This window comes from Prionailurus viverrinus, chromosome A1 (genome assembly GCF_022837055.1).
Source record: "Prionailurus viverrinus isolate Anna chromosome A1, UM_Priviv_1.0, whole genome shotgun sequence".
NCBI classification, from domain to species: Eukaryota; Metazoa; Chordata; class Mammalia; order Carnivora; family Felidae; genus Prionailurus; species Prionailurus viverrinus.
This window is the reverse complement of record NC_062561.1, coordinates 81,126,972-81,142,826: the sequence shown is the minus strand read 5'-3', so window position 1 is coordinate 81,142,826 and position 15,855 is coordinate 81,126,972. Positions and strand designations below refer to the sequence as shown.

Below are 15,855 nucleotides of genomic sequence, written 5' to 3'. Positions count from 1 at the left end.
CACGTGGCGCCTATAAATCACATCGTGCACTTTTTTACAATCTCGCTTTTGAGGACTTGAAACAGTAGGAGGGAATACTACGGTATGTGACAACAGAAGGGTATAAGTCTACTTAAGTAGTAAACAAAAACGTAAGATCGTGGAAGATTAGAAGAAAATACACCAGAACGTTAACGGTGGTCGTAACTGTGCAGCCCACAACAGATGATTTCTATCTCCTCCTTCATACTCCACACCATTTACCTACAGTCTACACTGAAGAGTTTTAGAGACATTCAAAAAAAAATAATAAGTTATTCTTAAAATGGGTTTTGCAGGTACTCACCACGTTGTAATAGCTCTTGTTAATGGCAGTAGTATCAAATCCTTTGGGAGGGCTCTTCAACGTTCCTGATTTAGGAGACACGGGCTTTTCTGAAATGAAAACGTAACGCAATTTTACTGACCAGTACTGGAGACCACACACGCCAGCCCCCACAGCCCAGAGCTACTGGTCCAGGGACCTCCTGTGAGAGCACCAGCCAACAAGGGAAGTTGCCAGAGGCCCGTGCCTCCCTCATGCTCATGCCCTGAGGTCAGGGAGCCGGCGTCCCCCCCAGCCCGTACGTGGCTCACCCCATACTCCCTGCTCGGGCTCAGCGTCTGACAGGCCATGCTCCCTGACTGTCAGCAGAAGAAAGAGCACGAGCATGAGCTATGCTAACAGATCACAAGTGCAGTCAAGATAAAATACCAGCCGATGCAGGCAGATACGTAACGATGTTAAAACACCAAGATGCAGAGTCTGGGCTACACGTCCAATTCAGAGCACTCACAACGCAGGTCTCTCCAAACAAGTAGGATCTGGCTCAGCGTGATAAGCCAAGGAGGAGGAAATCCATCCCGAGCAGGGGCAGAAAACAAGAAAAACCCACGGAGCCTTAAGAACCTCCACCCCAGAAACCGTAGTGCAAGCAATTGTGATTACTCGAGGGTTCAAGTATCTGTACGCTGCCCAGCGTTCATTCAACACCTGTTCAGGAGATTCGCCAGCAAAAAAGGGATCGAGGAAGCATATGCCGACTGCCAGTGTGGCTCTCAGGGTGGGCGGGCGTGTCAGTCACTGGCTACCGGGGCTGGAGAGCAAACTGGGGTGGTTGGGGTGGGGGGAAGGGCAGGGGCATTCAAGGAGCAGGTCACACACCCACCTCACCTGAGTCAGTCAACGCTCTGTCCCTCTGGTGTGCTGTGCTCAGCACCCTTTCACCCACCTGCCCCAAGTCTCTCCTAGCTCCCCCAACAGTGCCCTCGATCCCAAACACTGACAAAGTCTCGGGTCCCCACTTCCAACTGGCTGCTCAGTATTGCCGTTATCTGCCTAGTAACAGAAACCCAGAAATGCCTGAAATCACATGCACTAACTGTAGGCCTTCCCCTTCCTATGGAATGAATGGTCTGCCTAAACCGTCCTTCAATGCCTCACTTGCTTTTCCAAAAGGTTGACAATAAAGCACAAAACAGGTGTTGTTCCCAGTTGAAAGAACTCTCTGCTCACAGGATGAAAACAGAACTCCGTGAGAAATGAACCACTTCTGAGCCCCTAAGAAATATCAATGTGGGGGCGCCTGGGTGGCGCAGTCGGTTAAGCGTCTGACTTCAGCCAGGTCACGATCTCGCGGTCCGGGAGTTCGAGCCCCGCGTCGGGCTCTGGGCTGATGGCTCAGAGCCTGGAGCCTGTTTCCGATTCTGTGTCTCCCTCTCTCTCTGCCCCTCCCCCGTTCATGCTCTGTCTCTCTCTGTCCCAAAAATAAATAAAAACGTTGAAAAAAGAAAAAAAAATTAAAAAAAAAAAAAAAAAAAGAAATATCAATGTGTTCTGGCTAACACACATTCCTTCCCAGTCTCGCACCTACAGGTAGGAATTTAACTATAGAAGAAAAAATTGACATGCTTTTACCTTAAGAAAAACGATGCCTTTCACCTTTGGAACCCATCATTTAGGGGACAAATACAGATAAAAATAAAGGTGAGCACTGAAGCCTGAAAGACAGTCACCGGACCACGAACACCAACGTGTGTGCTATTACCTTGGACTGGATTTATTTTAAGTTGTTTCTTATTTCTGAGAGAGAGAATATGTGGGGGAGGGGCAGAGAACGAATCCCAAGTAGGCTCCACGCTGTCAGCACAGAGCATGACACAGGGTTCAAACCCATGATCTGTGAGATAGTGACCTGAGCTGAAGTCAGCCGTTTAACCAACTGAGCCACCCAGGTGCCCCTGGTTTATTTTTTATTTTTTATTTGAGAGAGAGCAAGTGCTCGAGCAAGCGCACATGCGTGCATGAGCTGGGGAGGGCAGAGGAAGAGAGAGAAGGCTCCACGCTCAGCACAGAGCCCGACCCAGAACTCGAACCCATGACCCTGGAATCATGACCTGAGCCAGAATCAAGAGTCAGACACACAACCGACTGAGCCCCCAGGTGCCCCAACTTTAAATTTTAAAAGCAAATAATCTGTCAAGTGCCTCATTTAAGACACACCTCCCAACAGCACAGATAACATTCAACTAACTTACTGGGAGAATCAGGAGAAAAGGCTCTTTCACAAGAAGTAGCGCCCAGCTAAGGCACCGTGTAAAAACAGAGGGCAGGCAGAAGAGAGCCACCCAGTGCAGGCGGAGCCCAAACACGCGGTCTCCTCTCCCGTGGAAAAGGGAGTCCACAACTCTGCCGACGGCTACAGGGGAATGACTGCCACGGGAGGGCCGGGAACATCTCCCCAAACCCCGTGGGCCCTTCCCGACAGAGGGCTCCAAGGTAAGAAACCCCGGCACCGAGCAGTCACAGAGGAGCCGTGTCTGCCTGTGGTGCCACCAACCACAAGGCACCTCCGTGGCAGGAGGCCCCGAGGGAGGGAGACCGCTGCCCTCCCACAGCTAAGGTGGCGCGGTGAGGCCAGGGCTCCACAGCTCCCCGCCGACAGCCACAGCAGGGCCTGCTCTGCACTCGTCCCAGGGCCCCGGCCCTCAGTCACACGGGGAGGGGACGCTCGGTCAACACGCTGGGCAGGAGGGGCCCAGGATGCCAGGTTTGCCTCAGGAACCTCTGTGCAGCCCGAGGGAGCCCTCCAGCACCTACTCCCCACCCGCCCCCGCCCCCCAAAATAACACCACCACCACCCCACCCACACACTTAGACCATAATATACCAGAAGGGAAGTAATGGCCAATTTTAACAAAAGTTGCGCCCAGGAAACGTTAGAAAACACTCAGCCTTCCCAGTATCTTAAGAAAAATAAAACATTTTTGGCCCATCCGATAGCTAAAGATTGATACAATTCACTGGGACTGCGGGGAAACCATGAGAACGTAATTTAGTGCTGTCCTACCAGGCGCCGGAAGATACAGATCTTCCCTTTTTTCAATAAACTAAGAGTGCCAAAAACAAGAGAATTTAACCATGAATATGCTAAATGAATAAAGGGGGAGGGCACTGCAGAGACCAGACACAGCCCTGAGTGACAAACAGGAGGAGCTCTTGGGGACCCTTCGGGCAGGCTGACAACGAGAAGCCTATCCTGCTCGCCAACCCAGACAAACAGCGTCTGGCAAGGACTCGGGCTGGGAGACACAGCCCAGGAGAAATCCAAACCCTGAGCCCGTCCCTGCGGAGGCATATGGTCCAAACCCATTCCAGCCCCCAAAGGGCCCCAGGGTTTGCCCAGGGCAAGAAAATCTCTGGGAGCCCCCGAAGAAACAAATGTCCCTCCTCTCTGTAGGAATGTTTCCACAGCCCAGGGCACAGAGGTACCCCCAACCAAACCCCCAAAGACACAACTATAACAAAGTTACAGCTCACCAAGAACTGAACCCAGTATAAACAGATACAACATACAAAGGAAATGGAACACCCAAGATGTTGAAACAAGGGGAAAATTTAGACCATGGAGTAAGTATATTTAAAATCCCTGGAAAGAGGGGCACGTGAGTGGCTCAGTCGGTTAAGCGTCTGACTCTTGATTCTGGCTCAGGTCATAATCCCACGGTTCATGAGTTCGAGCCCTATACTAGGGTCTGTGCTGAGACCTGACAGTGCGGAGCCTGCTCGGAATTCTCTTTCCCTCTCTCTATCCTGCTCGCCCCCTCTCTACTTAAATATTAAAAAAGAAAAGAAAAGAAAACCCCACCTGGAAAGAAAAGAGCCATAATGAATAAACAATGCACCATAAAAATTAAAAACACCTGAAAAAGAACGAAACCATTTCTGGAAATGAAAACTCTGGTCACCATCACTAGTAAGAGGAGACGGTGAACTCAAAGATCTGAGGAGTGGACTCCAAATGAATGAAATCCAGCGAAACAAAAAATACAAAAACCAGATTAAAAGCCAAAGAAGGCAAAACAAGACAGCTAATAGGATTTTCAGGAGAAAGCAAAAGGAACGAGCAACATTACTGGAGAAGACACTTTCCAGAAAAGACATCTTGAGCCCTGGGCTAGAGCACCACACTACATCCCCCACAAAATCAGAACCATCCCGCACAGAGGGAAATGGCGCCTCTAGGCAGCACTGAAGGTGGGGGCGCTTGAGGAAGCCCACACAGCAGACACCCCCCTTATCCGTGAGGTCTGTTCCCAGAACCCGGGAAATGCCCCAAACCGAGCATACCAAACCCTACGTGCACACCTGTGATAAAGTTTAATCTGCAAGTTAGGCACAGAAAGAGATTAACCAGAACCCAACAATATACTCCAATAGAAGGTACGTGAACGTGCTCTCTCAACGTACCTTGTCCTGTACTCTCCCACTCGTGAGGTCTTGAGGGGATCAAATGTCCACCGAGGAAGGGGAGCCTAGCGGACCTTCACCTTCTCAACTGTCTACCACATTTTCTATTTCGGGAACCTCAGGTAAGCTTCGTGATTTCTGGAAAGACACCTTGGTTTTTCACTCCCCCCCCCCCCCCCCCCCCGGTCCCCACAACAGAGTTCACTCAAGTATTTGCTGAATGGATGCTGCCTGTGGTTTCGGAACCAAGGGCAATCATAACAATCCTGATGATGTACACGGAAAACACAGCTGACTGGAGGCAGGATAGAAGGGCGGAGAAAGGTCAAGGCAGGTCCTCGTGTTACAAAGCGGGGCACCAAGGGATAACTGCGGCATGCACACCAGGTCCACGATGAGGCATTACCCATGAAGGGAAGCAACAGAACAAAACGTAAAGCCCAAGCTGAGGAGGAAGCGAGGGGACCAGGAAAACCAGGAGCCCCAGGGGAGGGTATCTGTGGGACCCACGTCCATGCAGAGCAGCCCCGCAGACGGGCAGGGGCGGTCACGCAGCTGCAGGGCAGATGTGGAGGCCGGAGGTGCTCTTGTCATCCCAGCTGTGTCCTCACAGGCTCCCACCACCTACCAGAGTCTCATCCCTGATACTGGGGGATATCACCCCTGACCCCTGACTGCTGTCAGTCAGCTGACCTAGGGGACAGGTCCTTCAAACAGGATGTTGAAGCACAGTCCCCAGAGAGTGGAACATCCCCTAGAGCGCCCACCAGCACAGCTGTTCAGGAAGAGCACGTGGTGTTCATCTGGAGGAACACTCACCCCCACGTCCCAAAAGAATCCCAAAGCATCTCACCCCAGAGCCCTCCACCCGTCTTTCTGGGTACCCCCCTCCGCCGCCCCTACAGGCCTGAGGTGCAATCTTACATTTGAGGCTCTTTCCGCCTATTATCAAGTGTGCATCTGGAAGAAACCGTACAGATAGGCCTACCCTCTAATGCAGCCTTATCCTGGGTGCTTTCAGAAACCTCCCATCACACGTGCATGCGCACACACTTTTCCAGCAATACGGAAATCAGTTGCTACCTCTGTCCCTTTCCCTACACGGGTTATATTCGTAAAACTTCTTCCATAGCCGATCGATCATCGCACCTAAAACCCAGGTCGTTTTTGATGCCAGATGTAAACATGGCCCCCTCCACCCCAGCGGAACATGGGTTCTAAATGCACAGTCTGGTGCGAGGCCTACCACCCACCGAGCATCCATGATGACTTAACAGTAGCAGCGACCAACGGCCCTCTCCCCACCCCACCCTCAACCACTGGCCTCATCACCTCTTTCCTGAGGTCTCCCTTCAATTGAAGAAATTCTCCAGAGTGTGGCCTGAAACATGCACGTGTATATACAACACAGAAATCCGTGGGTTTAAAGTTTGATTTTGAGAGCACATGCTCGAGCAGGGGAGAGGCACAGAGAAAGGGAGACATAATCTCAAGCAGGCTCCACATGGTCAGTGCACAGCCTGACATGGGGCTTGAACCTATGACCCTTAGGATCACGACCTGAGCTGAAGAGTCAGATGCTAACCGACTGACCACCCAGGTGCCCCAGAAATCCATGATTTTGCACATCAGAACAATGTGCATGGCAAGCAAATGCGGAGCAACGAGGGTGTCTGCTGTGAGGTAGCAGAGATTCAGGGAGGACAGGGCACATGCGGCAAGCAGTGGAAATCCCTTAAGCGTATTCTTGGAGGACACCAGCCTGCAAAGAGGACTATCTGAAACAAGAAAGCACACACAGGTCAAGGCACACACACACAACAGCGAAGCCTGACAGCCACACTGCCATCTGTAGCTGCCAGAGGGCAAATGATCATGGCTACCGACACCTGCAAGAAGTGTGAGATCAAGTGGACATTCTTGAGAACTTACCTGGAAAAAAGCAGCCCAAGAGGGGTCACTCAGGGATGGTGGTTTTGTTTATTCAACAAATACATTCTTAAATCAAAAACTTTAACAAAGAGAAACTCACAATTTAGAGGAAGTCAGTGTTTGTTTCACAAGTAAATGATCCTGACAGGATCACCAGTTAGGATCGGGCACACTCTGTTTACAGAAAATGAAGAATTACACTGTAAATGACAATGCTTATCTTAAATACACCCTTCTAGAAGGGAATCCTATTCCAACATCGGAGTCACAGAAATTACTGAGAAGTTACAATACTAACATGTTACTGTGACCCTGGACTTCCATTCTTCACTGCTGTAAGATGATACTGTAAAAATATGATCTCACATCTTTCTGTCTCAAATGCCCACATCAAAAATCAGACAGGAACAGGTTTCCTTAGAATATGCACAGATAATCTGTGAACACAGGATGGGAAGTTATTTCCAAAAGGTTATCCCCTTGGCCCCACTGTCAGCTAAAGAGGAAAGTGGCATGACAGACCACCAATCTGAGCAAGTCTGTTATCATTTGCACTTTACAGATAAACTGGAAGATGTGAAAATTCCCAGTTTCTTGGTCTCCATTCAGTACAAAAACTACGGATCCCATGGGACCCAATGCAGTTACAAGCGTGTTTAAAGGGGTCTCTCTCATGCCCGTGCAGACAGAAACATGGGGTAAGACACAAAACTTGGCAGACAGTGATGCAGTTGCCCTGACACAAGTCCACACTGACAGACATGGAATTTTTTTTTTTTTTAAGGATTTCTAATAATCTATACACCCAACATGGGACTCAAACTCACAACCCCAAGATCAAGAGTCACACACTCTGCTGACAGAGCCGGCCGGGTGCCCCTTACACATACTGCTGCTGTTGTTGTTAAGCAAATTCCACCACCTGGAATGGCCGGTTCTTCTTAGAGCTGCATCTGTCTATACCCAGCACCTCTCTGGCTGCACACTCCACTCTGAAAGTAGGGCCCCACACCAAGACATTCATGCCACACTGCCAGACTCTCCAAGGGGGGCAGCACACCATGGAACCACCTACCGCCAAGAGCAGTCCTGAGCCTGCTCAGATCCTTTTAGAAGCGACTCCCCAAAGTCACCTGAAGAGGACCCTGAGACCCACAAAGTATCCTTTCAGTGTAATTTTCAAAAGGTAAAACTTTGAAAACTCCCTGAGGAGAAACGTGCACTCTTACTACTACAACTCAAAGTCAGACCGAACTTCCCATTTGAATGTGTCATTCGTAGCAGAACCCGGGACCTGGAGTCAGCAGACGTGGGCCCAATCAGGCTCCACACCAAATGGCAGGTCCCCGGCACCAGTGCTCGGAGCCCCCTCGCCCCTCGTCCTCCCAGAGAGGGCCAGGGCAGCACTCTCAGCCCAAGACACCAGGGGACCATAGGACTGGCCAGGCTCTTAGCCCGGACTCGACCTGTCCCAGCCTCATGCTCACAGGCCAGTGCCGGGGCCAACCAGTGACTACTGGCAAGTCCGATGAGCCATACGCTAAGCTCCATTTCCCAGCAGCTGAGTCCAAGGTTGAGGCCACACTTCCGTCCCCATCAGCCGGACACCGGTGCGGTGAGGACAGCTGGCATTAGAAGGAGGATTCATGGGGCGCCTGGGTGGCGCAGTCGGTTAAGCGTCCGACTTCAGCCAGGTCACGATCTTGCGGTCCGTGAGTTCGAGCCCCGCGTCAGGCTCTGGGCTGATGGCTCAGAGCCTGGAGCCTGTTTCCGTTTCTGTGTCTCCCTCTCTCTCTGCCCCTCGCCCATTCATGCTCTGTCTCTCTCTGTCCCAAAAATGAATAAAAAAACGTTGAAAAAAAAAAATTAAAAAAAAAAAAAAAAAAAAAAAAGGAGGAGGATTCATACCTGCGCCCCGAATATCCCGATGTCTCCTGGGGCTGTGTGAGGACTGAATGAGGCCACTGTAGAAGCACTTCAGACAGTAACCAGAACACAAGCAGCCCAGGCACTTACTGTCAACTTTACCGTATGAAAAAAATACAAACAGCAAGGTACCATTTCACACCCAACAGTTATCATGGGGGAAAAAAAAGTGGTGCCAAGGACGTGGACACACCGGAACCCTGGCATACTGCTGGTGGAAAGCACGACAGGGCAGCTGCCACACAGGGGGCACGGCAGTGCCCCGCACACTGACCACCATCGCCCTGTGAGCCAGCAATTCCACCCCGAGGTATAGGCCCAAGAGGATGGACAGGACTCAGATCTCACCCAGGACCACAGAAACCTTATTCCCAACAGCAGAAGGTGAAAAACAACCAAAATGTCCAGCAACAGATGAATGGATGAGCAAACTGTGGTTTTGAAACAGAAAACAGGTACGGCCAGGGGTCTGCGCCTGGTCTGGGCCACAGGAAACGACAAAGGTCCTGGGAGCGCTGTATCAGGAACCATGACCAGAGAGCAAGTACTGGAACAGAACAGAAGATGCTCCCAGCACTCTGATCCCTTAGGAAGTTACGAAGGTTTCAGAAGCTCTACATGAGGTCACCGGATTGCTCGGTACAGAAAACTCACACATCTGGTGACAGAAAGGCTGGGAGAGCGGCGCTCAATGCCAAGCTCCACAAAACAGAAGGATTTTATATATGGCTGACCCTCCAACAACAGAGTTTGAGCTGCACGAGTCCACTTTTACATGGATATTCATCAATACACTGCAGTACTGTAAATGTGCTGGCTCTCTCATTTTCTTTTTTTCTTTTTTTTTTTGAGACAGAGAGAGACAGAGCATGAGCAGGAGAGGGGCAGAGAGAGAGAGGGAGACACAGGATCCGAAGCAGGCTCCAGGCTCTGAGCTGTCAGCACAGAGCCTGACGAGGGGCTCGAACTCAGACTGTGAGATCATGAACTGAGCTGAAGTCGGATGCTTAACCGACTGAGCCACCCAGGTGCCCCGGCTCTCTCATTTTCTTAGCAATGCCTTAACTTTATCGTAAGAGTGTGGTACATGGGGAGCCTGGGTGGTTCAGTCAGTTAAGCATCCGACTCTTGATTTTGGCTCAGGTCATGATCTCATGGTTCATGAGTTTGAGCCCTGCCATCAGGCTCTGCGCTGACAGTGAGGAACCTGCTTGAGATTCTTTCTCTCTCCCTCTTTGCCCCTCTCCGGCTCTTTCACTCCCTCAAAATAAAAAATAACATAAAATAACTATCACAAATACAGAAAAAGATAAATAATACATCATCAGCAAAAGCACCCAGAGTGATACAAATTAGCCTGAGGCACCTGGGTGGCTCACTTGGTAAAGCATCCAACTTTGGCCCAGGTCATGATCTCACGGTTTGTGAAGTCAAGCCCCACATCGGGCTCTGTGCTGACAGCTTGGAGCCTGGAGCCTGCTTCCGATTCTGTGTCTCCCTCTGTCTCTGCTCTCCCCAGCTCACTTGCTCTCTCTCAAAAACAAACATTAAAGTAATTTCTTTTTTATTAATAGCCTGTATGATAGAGCAAACTCCCAAGTCCTAATTTTAAACTGTTACCATAACCGACTGAAATGCTACTTTTAACTACAGATCCTTCATGCTGGCACCCCAAGGCAGGGGTAAAGTAAAAATCACTCTCCTTGAAGAACAACTAGAGAAGAAGGAGAACCCTCAGCCCAGGGCCATCTACACAAGCTTAGCCAGGGAGGGAGAAGCCCTCGAGTGAGTGCAATCACCTGTCCTGGAGGACAAGCGGCCTCCCTCTGCCCGCACGCCACTTACCACTGGGCTTGACCTCCCGCACGTAGTTGCTGGGAAACCAGCCGGTCCTGCCATTGTGCGTGCCCTCCCACCAGCCGCCCTCCTCGACCCGAGTGACGTGGATGATGTCGCCTTTCGTAAAGGAGAGCTCGTCTTCATTGGTCTGCTGGAAGTTAAACTTCGCTCTCACCACCAGTTGGCTGTTGCTATTATCGGTCATGTCCTAAAAAGGGAAGAGGGAGAGAAAAATTTCATGTGGTCTGCCTCATTACAAAGTGAGATGTTTTACTAGTATAATCAGAGTGCAGCTGCCCCATTCCAACAGCAGAGCACTTTTTAAGGTAGACAAGCAGGTTTCCGACCTCCCTGCAGTGCCCTGACCACCACCACCTCGTTCCAGTCCCAGAGGAAACCCTCTCAGTGGTTTTAAAGGTCTTTTTCTGGCCACAGTTACACTTACATAAACATGACATACTTTCATGTACACTTACATCAAATTATACAGTACATCCTTCAATACAATGTACAAAAAGTTAACACACTGAGGTGATTTCTAGAATTATTGTAGTCTCAACTGTGTAACTTAGCTGTATGGCTGTGCCAGTAATTCTCCATTACTAGACTTAAGGTTATTTCTAGTATTTTTCTACTGCAAGACAAGGCTGCATTAAAACTACATGCACATCTTTGAACACACCCATAAATAAACGTATACCTTAAATTCAGGTCAGAAAACATGCCACATATTTTAAATTTTAGTACCTATTCCTAACTGCCCTCCAGAAAGTTTCTCCTGACACTAAACTACATTCCCACCAACAGTAATTCAGGGCTATTTCTTTACACGCTCACCAGCACTGAATATCGCCAAGCATTTTTATTTTTGCCAAACTGCTGGGAAGAAATGGTATCTCCTTTCAGTTTGCATTTTTCCTCAGAGATTAAGCTTGTGTGCCCACTCTGAAAGGTGGGAAGAGGAGGCAGCCAGGCTAGAGTTTCTTTCTATTTCCATCTGTCCCAGACTAGGTGCTGGAGAGGCTTGTAACCGGGAACCACCAACAGAAGCAAACTAAACACATCCCCAAGAAAAGCCTGATCTCCTGGTGAAAGAAGAGGGGCAGAGGACAGGCCCACCCACCGACAGGGGGTGTGCCCTCAGTCTGCACCTGGGCGTCCACGGGGATGGGGAAGAGACATGTCCCATGCCCCACCGAGCACCCACTTGCACTGGTGACGTCAGTAAAGATCAGGCCGGGAGTCCCTGCTCCACCCTTACCAGGTGGCAGCATGTGGCCCCATCTACCCGCCAGCATCTCAAAGAACTAGGCTCAAAAAGGAAAAAGAACTTACAAAATTTACTCAAAATGACAGGAAAAAAGAGCCCCAGGAACATGTGGAAAATGACGGGCCTGAGACTGGAGTCACTGGTGTCGTGGAGGAGAAAGCAGTGCTGAAAGGCAGTATGAGGAATGCAGCTGAAAACGTCCCCAACCTGAAGACAAAGCCACAGAGCCAGGAAGCCGCATGGACCCCACAGGGAAGGAGCCTAGAGAAACCTGGCTCAAGTCACATGTAAAGACACTTCGGAAAACGAAGAGAATTTTCGCACTGGAATAAAAATACGGCTGTAGTTACGCGAGCTCTCCAGCACTCCCCGGCCTATGCGCCCTCTCTCTGAGAAACTCCTATAAGATGCACTCCTCCTCAACAGGGGGGTCAGTCAAGAAAAAGCAGAAGAGGGGGAGATGGGCTTGGGTCAAAGGGAGGGTGGGGTGACACAGGAGGACGGCTCAGGCAGCATCTGGCAGGAGCCTGGCTATAACCAGGAGACTCAACTGGCCACAAGACGTCAAGGCAGTTCCCTGGGAAGAAGTGAGAAATCCTAATGGGTCTGAATGTACAAGAGATTCTTAGAAACCGGCAAAAGATGAGGGCTGTAGTCTGCAAAGGGCGCACAGAAAACTCCAACAGGCAATGATTATTTACTCCAGAAAACACCATGCTTTCAGGAAAGGAAGCACAGTGATCACACACACCTTGGCCATCCTGTGGGTCTGGGACATGGTGACGGGACACTGACTGGACCCAACAGAAGCCATGGGGGCACTTGGCCAGGAGGAAGGTACGGGCCAGGATGCAGAGCGAGACCCCGACCCCGCTCCATGACAGGAAATCCACACGGACCACACTGCAGGCTTAAATCCAGCTTCACAGAGGTGTTCACGGAGACAATACAGGCAAACCCCCAGGGGCCCGATGAGCAAGCGGGACCTCCTGCACCAAGTCTGGAAGGACCCAAGTCTAACCAGCTGTGCACGTCACCAAACCAGAAGACAGACAAAGTGCAGTGGTGACAGAGCTTCAAGAGGAGCAGACAGTTCTTAGAATGTTTATTCTTTATTTAAATGTGTATTTTACATTAACTACAAAAAGTTAATTTAAGTACGTGCATTAAGTGTCTTATCTAACCAATCTAACACTTCATACATACTGAATGTTTAATGCTTAGAATATCCTAAGTATTAACATGAAAAAAAGCTCCCTTCAGCACTGGGCAAACTGAATGAAAGCTCTGGACGACATGCTGCTTGCTTGGCGCACTTGAATGGCGAGGGACAGCTTAAAGGTCACCAGCCCCGCGGAGGCTCCCTGCCCCCTGCCCCCCCACTCCCCAGCGATGGCACAGGTCACAGCCCTGGTTAAGGAAAACAGATCAGGCTGCCACACGGCATCGGCTCATCTCTGCAAACCATGGTCACCCTGCATCAGCTGTCCACCACGATCTTCACCCCCTCTCCTTCCTGTGACCCACCCTGGGCAAGCTGGCTTTGTGTACAACCCGCACAGAGCCAATCCCAGGGATCCGTTAACACGTAACCAAGAGCAGGGGCAGAGCGGGCCCCAAGGAGGTCGAAGTACCCCCCAGGAGCGACCCTCCAGCCAGCCCAGCCGTGTGAGCTCAGCCACCAGTGCACAGGCCCTCTCCAGGCACAACACCAACCTGAACGTTACAAATTAGGGCGACTACACTCTCCCCCCACGTCACCAATTCTCTGCACTCAGGCACAGGTCAGGCGAACACCACTGCCGCGTCTTCCGCACAGAAATAGCCACTCCACAAGGACAGGGGTGTCCCAGGACAGATAGGAAGAAAGACACAGAGGACAGACAGCCAGCCTAGATCTCTAGAAGTCTAGATCTACCTAAACTTCTGATGCCACAAGTGTCCAAGGATTCAGCACCTACTATACCAAAGATGCAAGCTTAAGATGTTGTTCTAAGGAGTGTTACGACCACAAGATGCCAGAGATGGGGTGCGAGAGGGTGCCCCAGACAGGATGCCGCAACGGCTCCACACCATCGTCCAGCCTCAGATCCCAACACTCAACAGTAGCATTCAAGTCACTGCCGCTGATGTTGGCAAACTGGAGAGCAGGTATTTAACCGCTCTCCTCTTTGGGATTGCTCTCCTTCCCCTAAAGGCTCTCCTGCAACTGAAACTCATCAGCTACCTGGGTTCAACCTGACACCCCACGATAGTCCACAACACAACGGGCTGAGCCAAGAGCAGCCAGTCACGGAACGAGTGCACGCTGTGCAACTCCGTTTATGTCCAACACAAAACAGGCAAAGTTCATCTTTACCGTCAGAAATCAGGACAGCAGATGCCTTTTGGGAAAAGCAGACACAACAAAGGTGACACCGGTCAGGTTCTGCTTCTCGACCTTACACAGGAATGTCTGACTTGTAGAAATTCATCTAGCTGTTTTCTAGATGTAGGTTTCAGGTCACTAAGTCAGTGATGGGAGGACACTGTGGGGCCCACTTACTGTACCTCGTCTGGCAGCAGTAACCTGTACCCACCACACTTGCCCCTCAGAGCTGCCCTCCGAGGCCTACAAAGGCCCACCTGTCAATATCATGCACACCCAGAAATGCATCAAGTGTTTTATCCCACGTTCTGAAGTCACCCTAACAACCCAAAACCACGATGTCCTGGAATGCTACCTTCACACAAGCCCCGTCCTCCCTGTTCCCTGGAAGGGGTAATCTCATTCACAGAGGAAAAGCTGGTCAAGGAAACACCCAACTTCTCTTCCAATAGCTAGTATTTCCCTGTCTTGCAAGCTTAGGTAAATACTGTAACTTCTCTACACTTGCTTGCTCATAATGTATTTCATCAACTAGAACATGCCAGAAATTAGACAATACCTTTTATATACTCCAAATGCTGTCAATTATGACATACCATCAACTTTAGGACACATGCTACTTTTGAACCTGTGAGAAGGTTTCAAAAAAAGGTCTCAGAATTGCTGAAATGCGGTACAATGAAGCGGCAGAGGTGGTAGAGACATGAACAGCGTGGAATGCGTGGACAGAGATGCAGGTCTGAGAAACAGTCCTGGGAGCGCTGGCCCAGTCCCAGGTGGCAGTGGGGACCACAGGCACAGGCAGTGCTTGAGGGGCTCAAGGCAGGACTCCCACAAATGAAGGGTGGTGGCAGCAAGCACCTGACCTCACCACTCCCCACAATCAGGGAGGGAAACTTGGGAACCCAAGGTCATACTTCTCAGGAGTCAATGGATGAAGACTCTGGCCACAGAGGGACAGGAGGAGTTCCAAAAGCAGTCAGTACAGTTTATTCACCAGTGAAGGGTGAAGTCAGCCCCAGACCAGAGGAAAAACAAGCCCCAAGTCAACAGCCTGAGCCCCCCTCCCCTCCAAGGAGCTGCAGTCACTTGGTCCGGGGGAGGGCACAGCATGAGCACAGGGGCACAGGAAGAGCTCAGTTTAGCAGAGGGTGTGGGCGGGAGTAAGGGGATCACCCCCAGAAATGAACAATGAGGAAGTAACAGGGAAGAAAGGAAGTTAGAACTTCCATGTCAGTGCAGACAGAACACCAGAACTGCTCAAACTGGCCTCCATCACAAGCAAGAAACCCATCCTGGAGTCGAGGGGTTCAGTGACACAGAAGCGATCGTGCTGACAGCAAGCACTGAGGTGGTGGTCAGGCAACGCGTGCTTAACAGAGGTGCGAGTGAACACGTGTGACCAGGGGCTTTCAGAGAGCACCCTGAGTACACCCGTCCTCGCCCTGGGAACGGCAGCGCCTCACACGATTTCAGGCTATGGTTTGCTTTAACAAAGACCACAAAATTTACATCCAAGCAACCACCTACTGTTTTAGCTTAATTTTTTATTATGGAGAATTTCAAACACGAAGTAGAAGACAATGGGTAGGTGGAGGTTCACCTATCACCTACTTTTCTCCCTCTCCCCATATTATATTGCCCCTACCCCTCTGGCCACCATCAGTTTATTCTCTATGGGTCTGTTTTCACTTTTCGTTTATTCATTTTCTTTTCTCAGATTCCACATACAAGCGGAATAACGTCGTATTC

The 15,855-nt window shown here is 50.4% G+C and overlaps 1 protein-coding gene across 9 annotated transcripts in view; it reads right to left on the bottom strand.

Annotated features, from left to right (window-relative positions):
* ARHGEF7 (Rho guanine nucleotide exchange factor 7) overlaps nucleotides 1–15,855 on the bottom strand; it is a 137,432-nt gene that overhangs the window by 55,204 nt on the left and 66,373 nt on the right. For all 9 annotated transcript variants that reach the window (XM_047868241.1, XM_047868005.1, XM_047868484.1 and 6 more), the window contains 2 exons: nucleotides 10,472–10,673; nucleotides 326–414 (listed from right to left, as the gene is read on the bottom strand). In XM_047868241.1, the coding sequence (XP_047724197.1) occupies nucleotides 326–414; nucleotides 10,472–10,673 (291 nt within the window). The remainder of the gene's footprint in view (nucleotides 1–325; nucleotides 415–10,471; nucleotides 10,674–15,855) is intronic.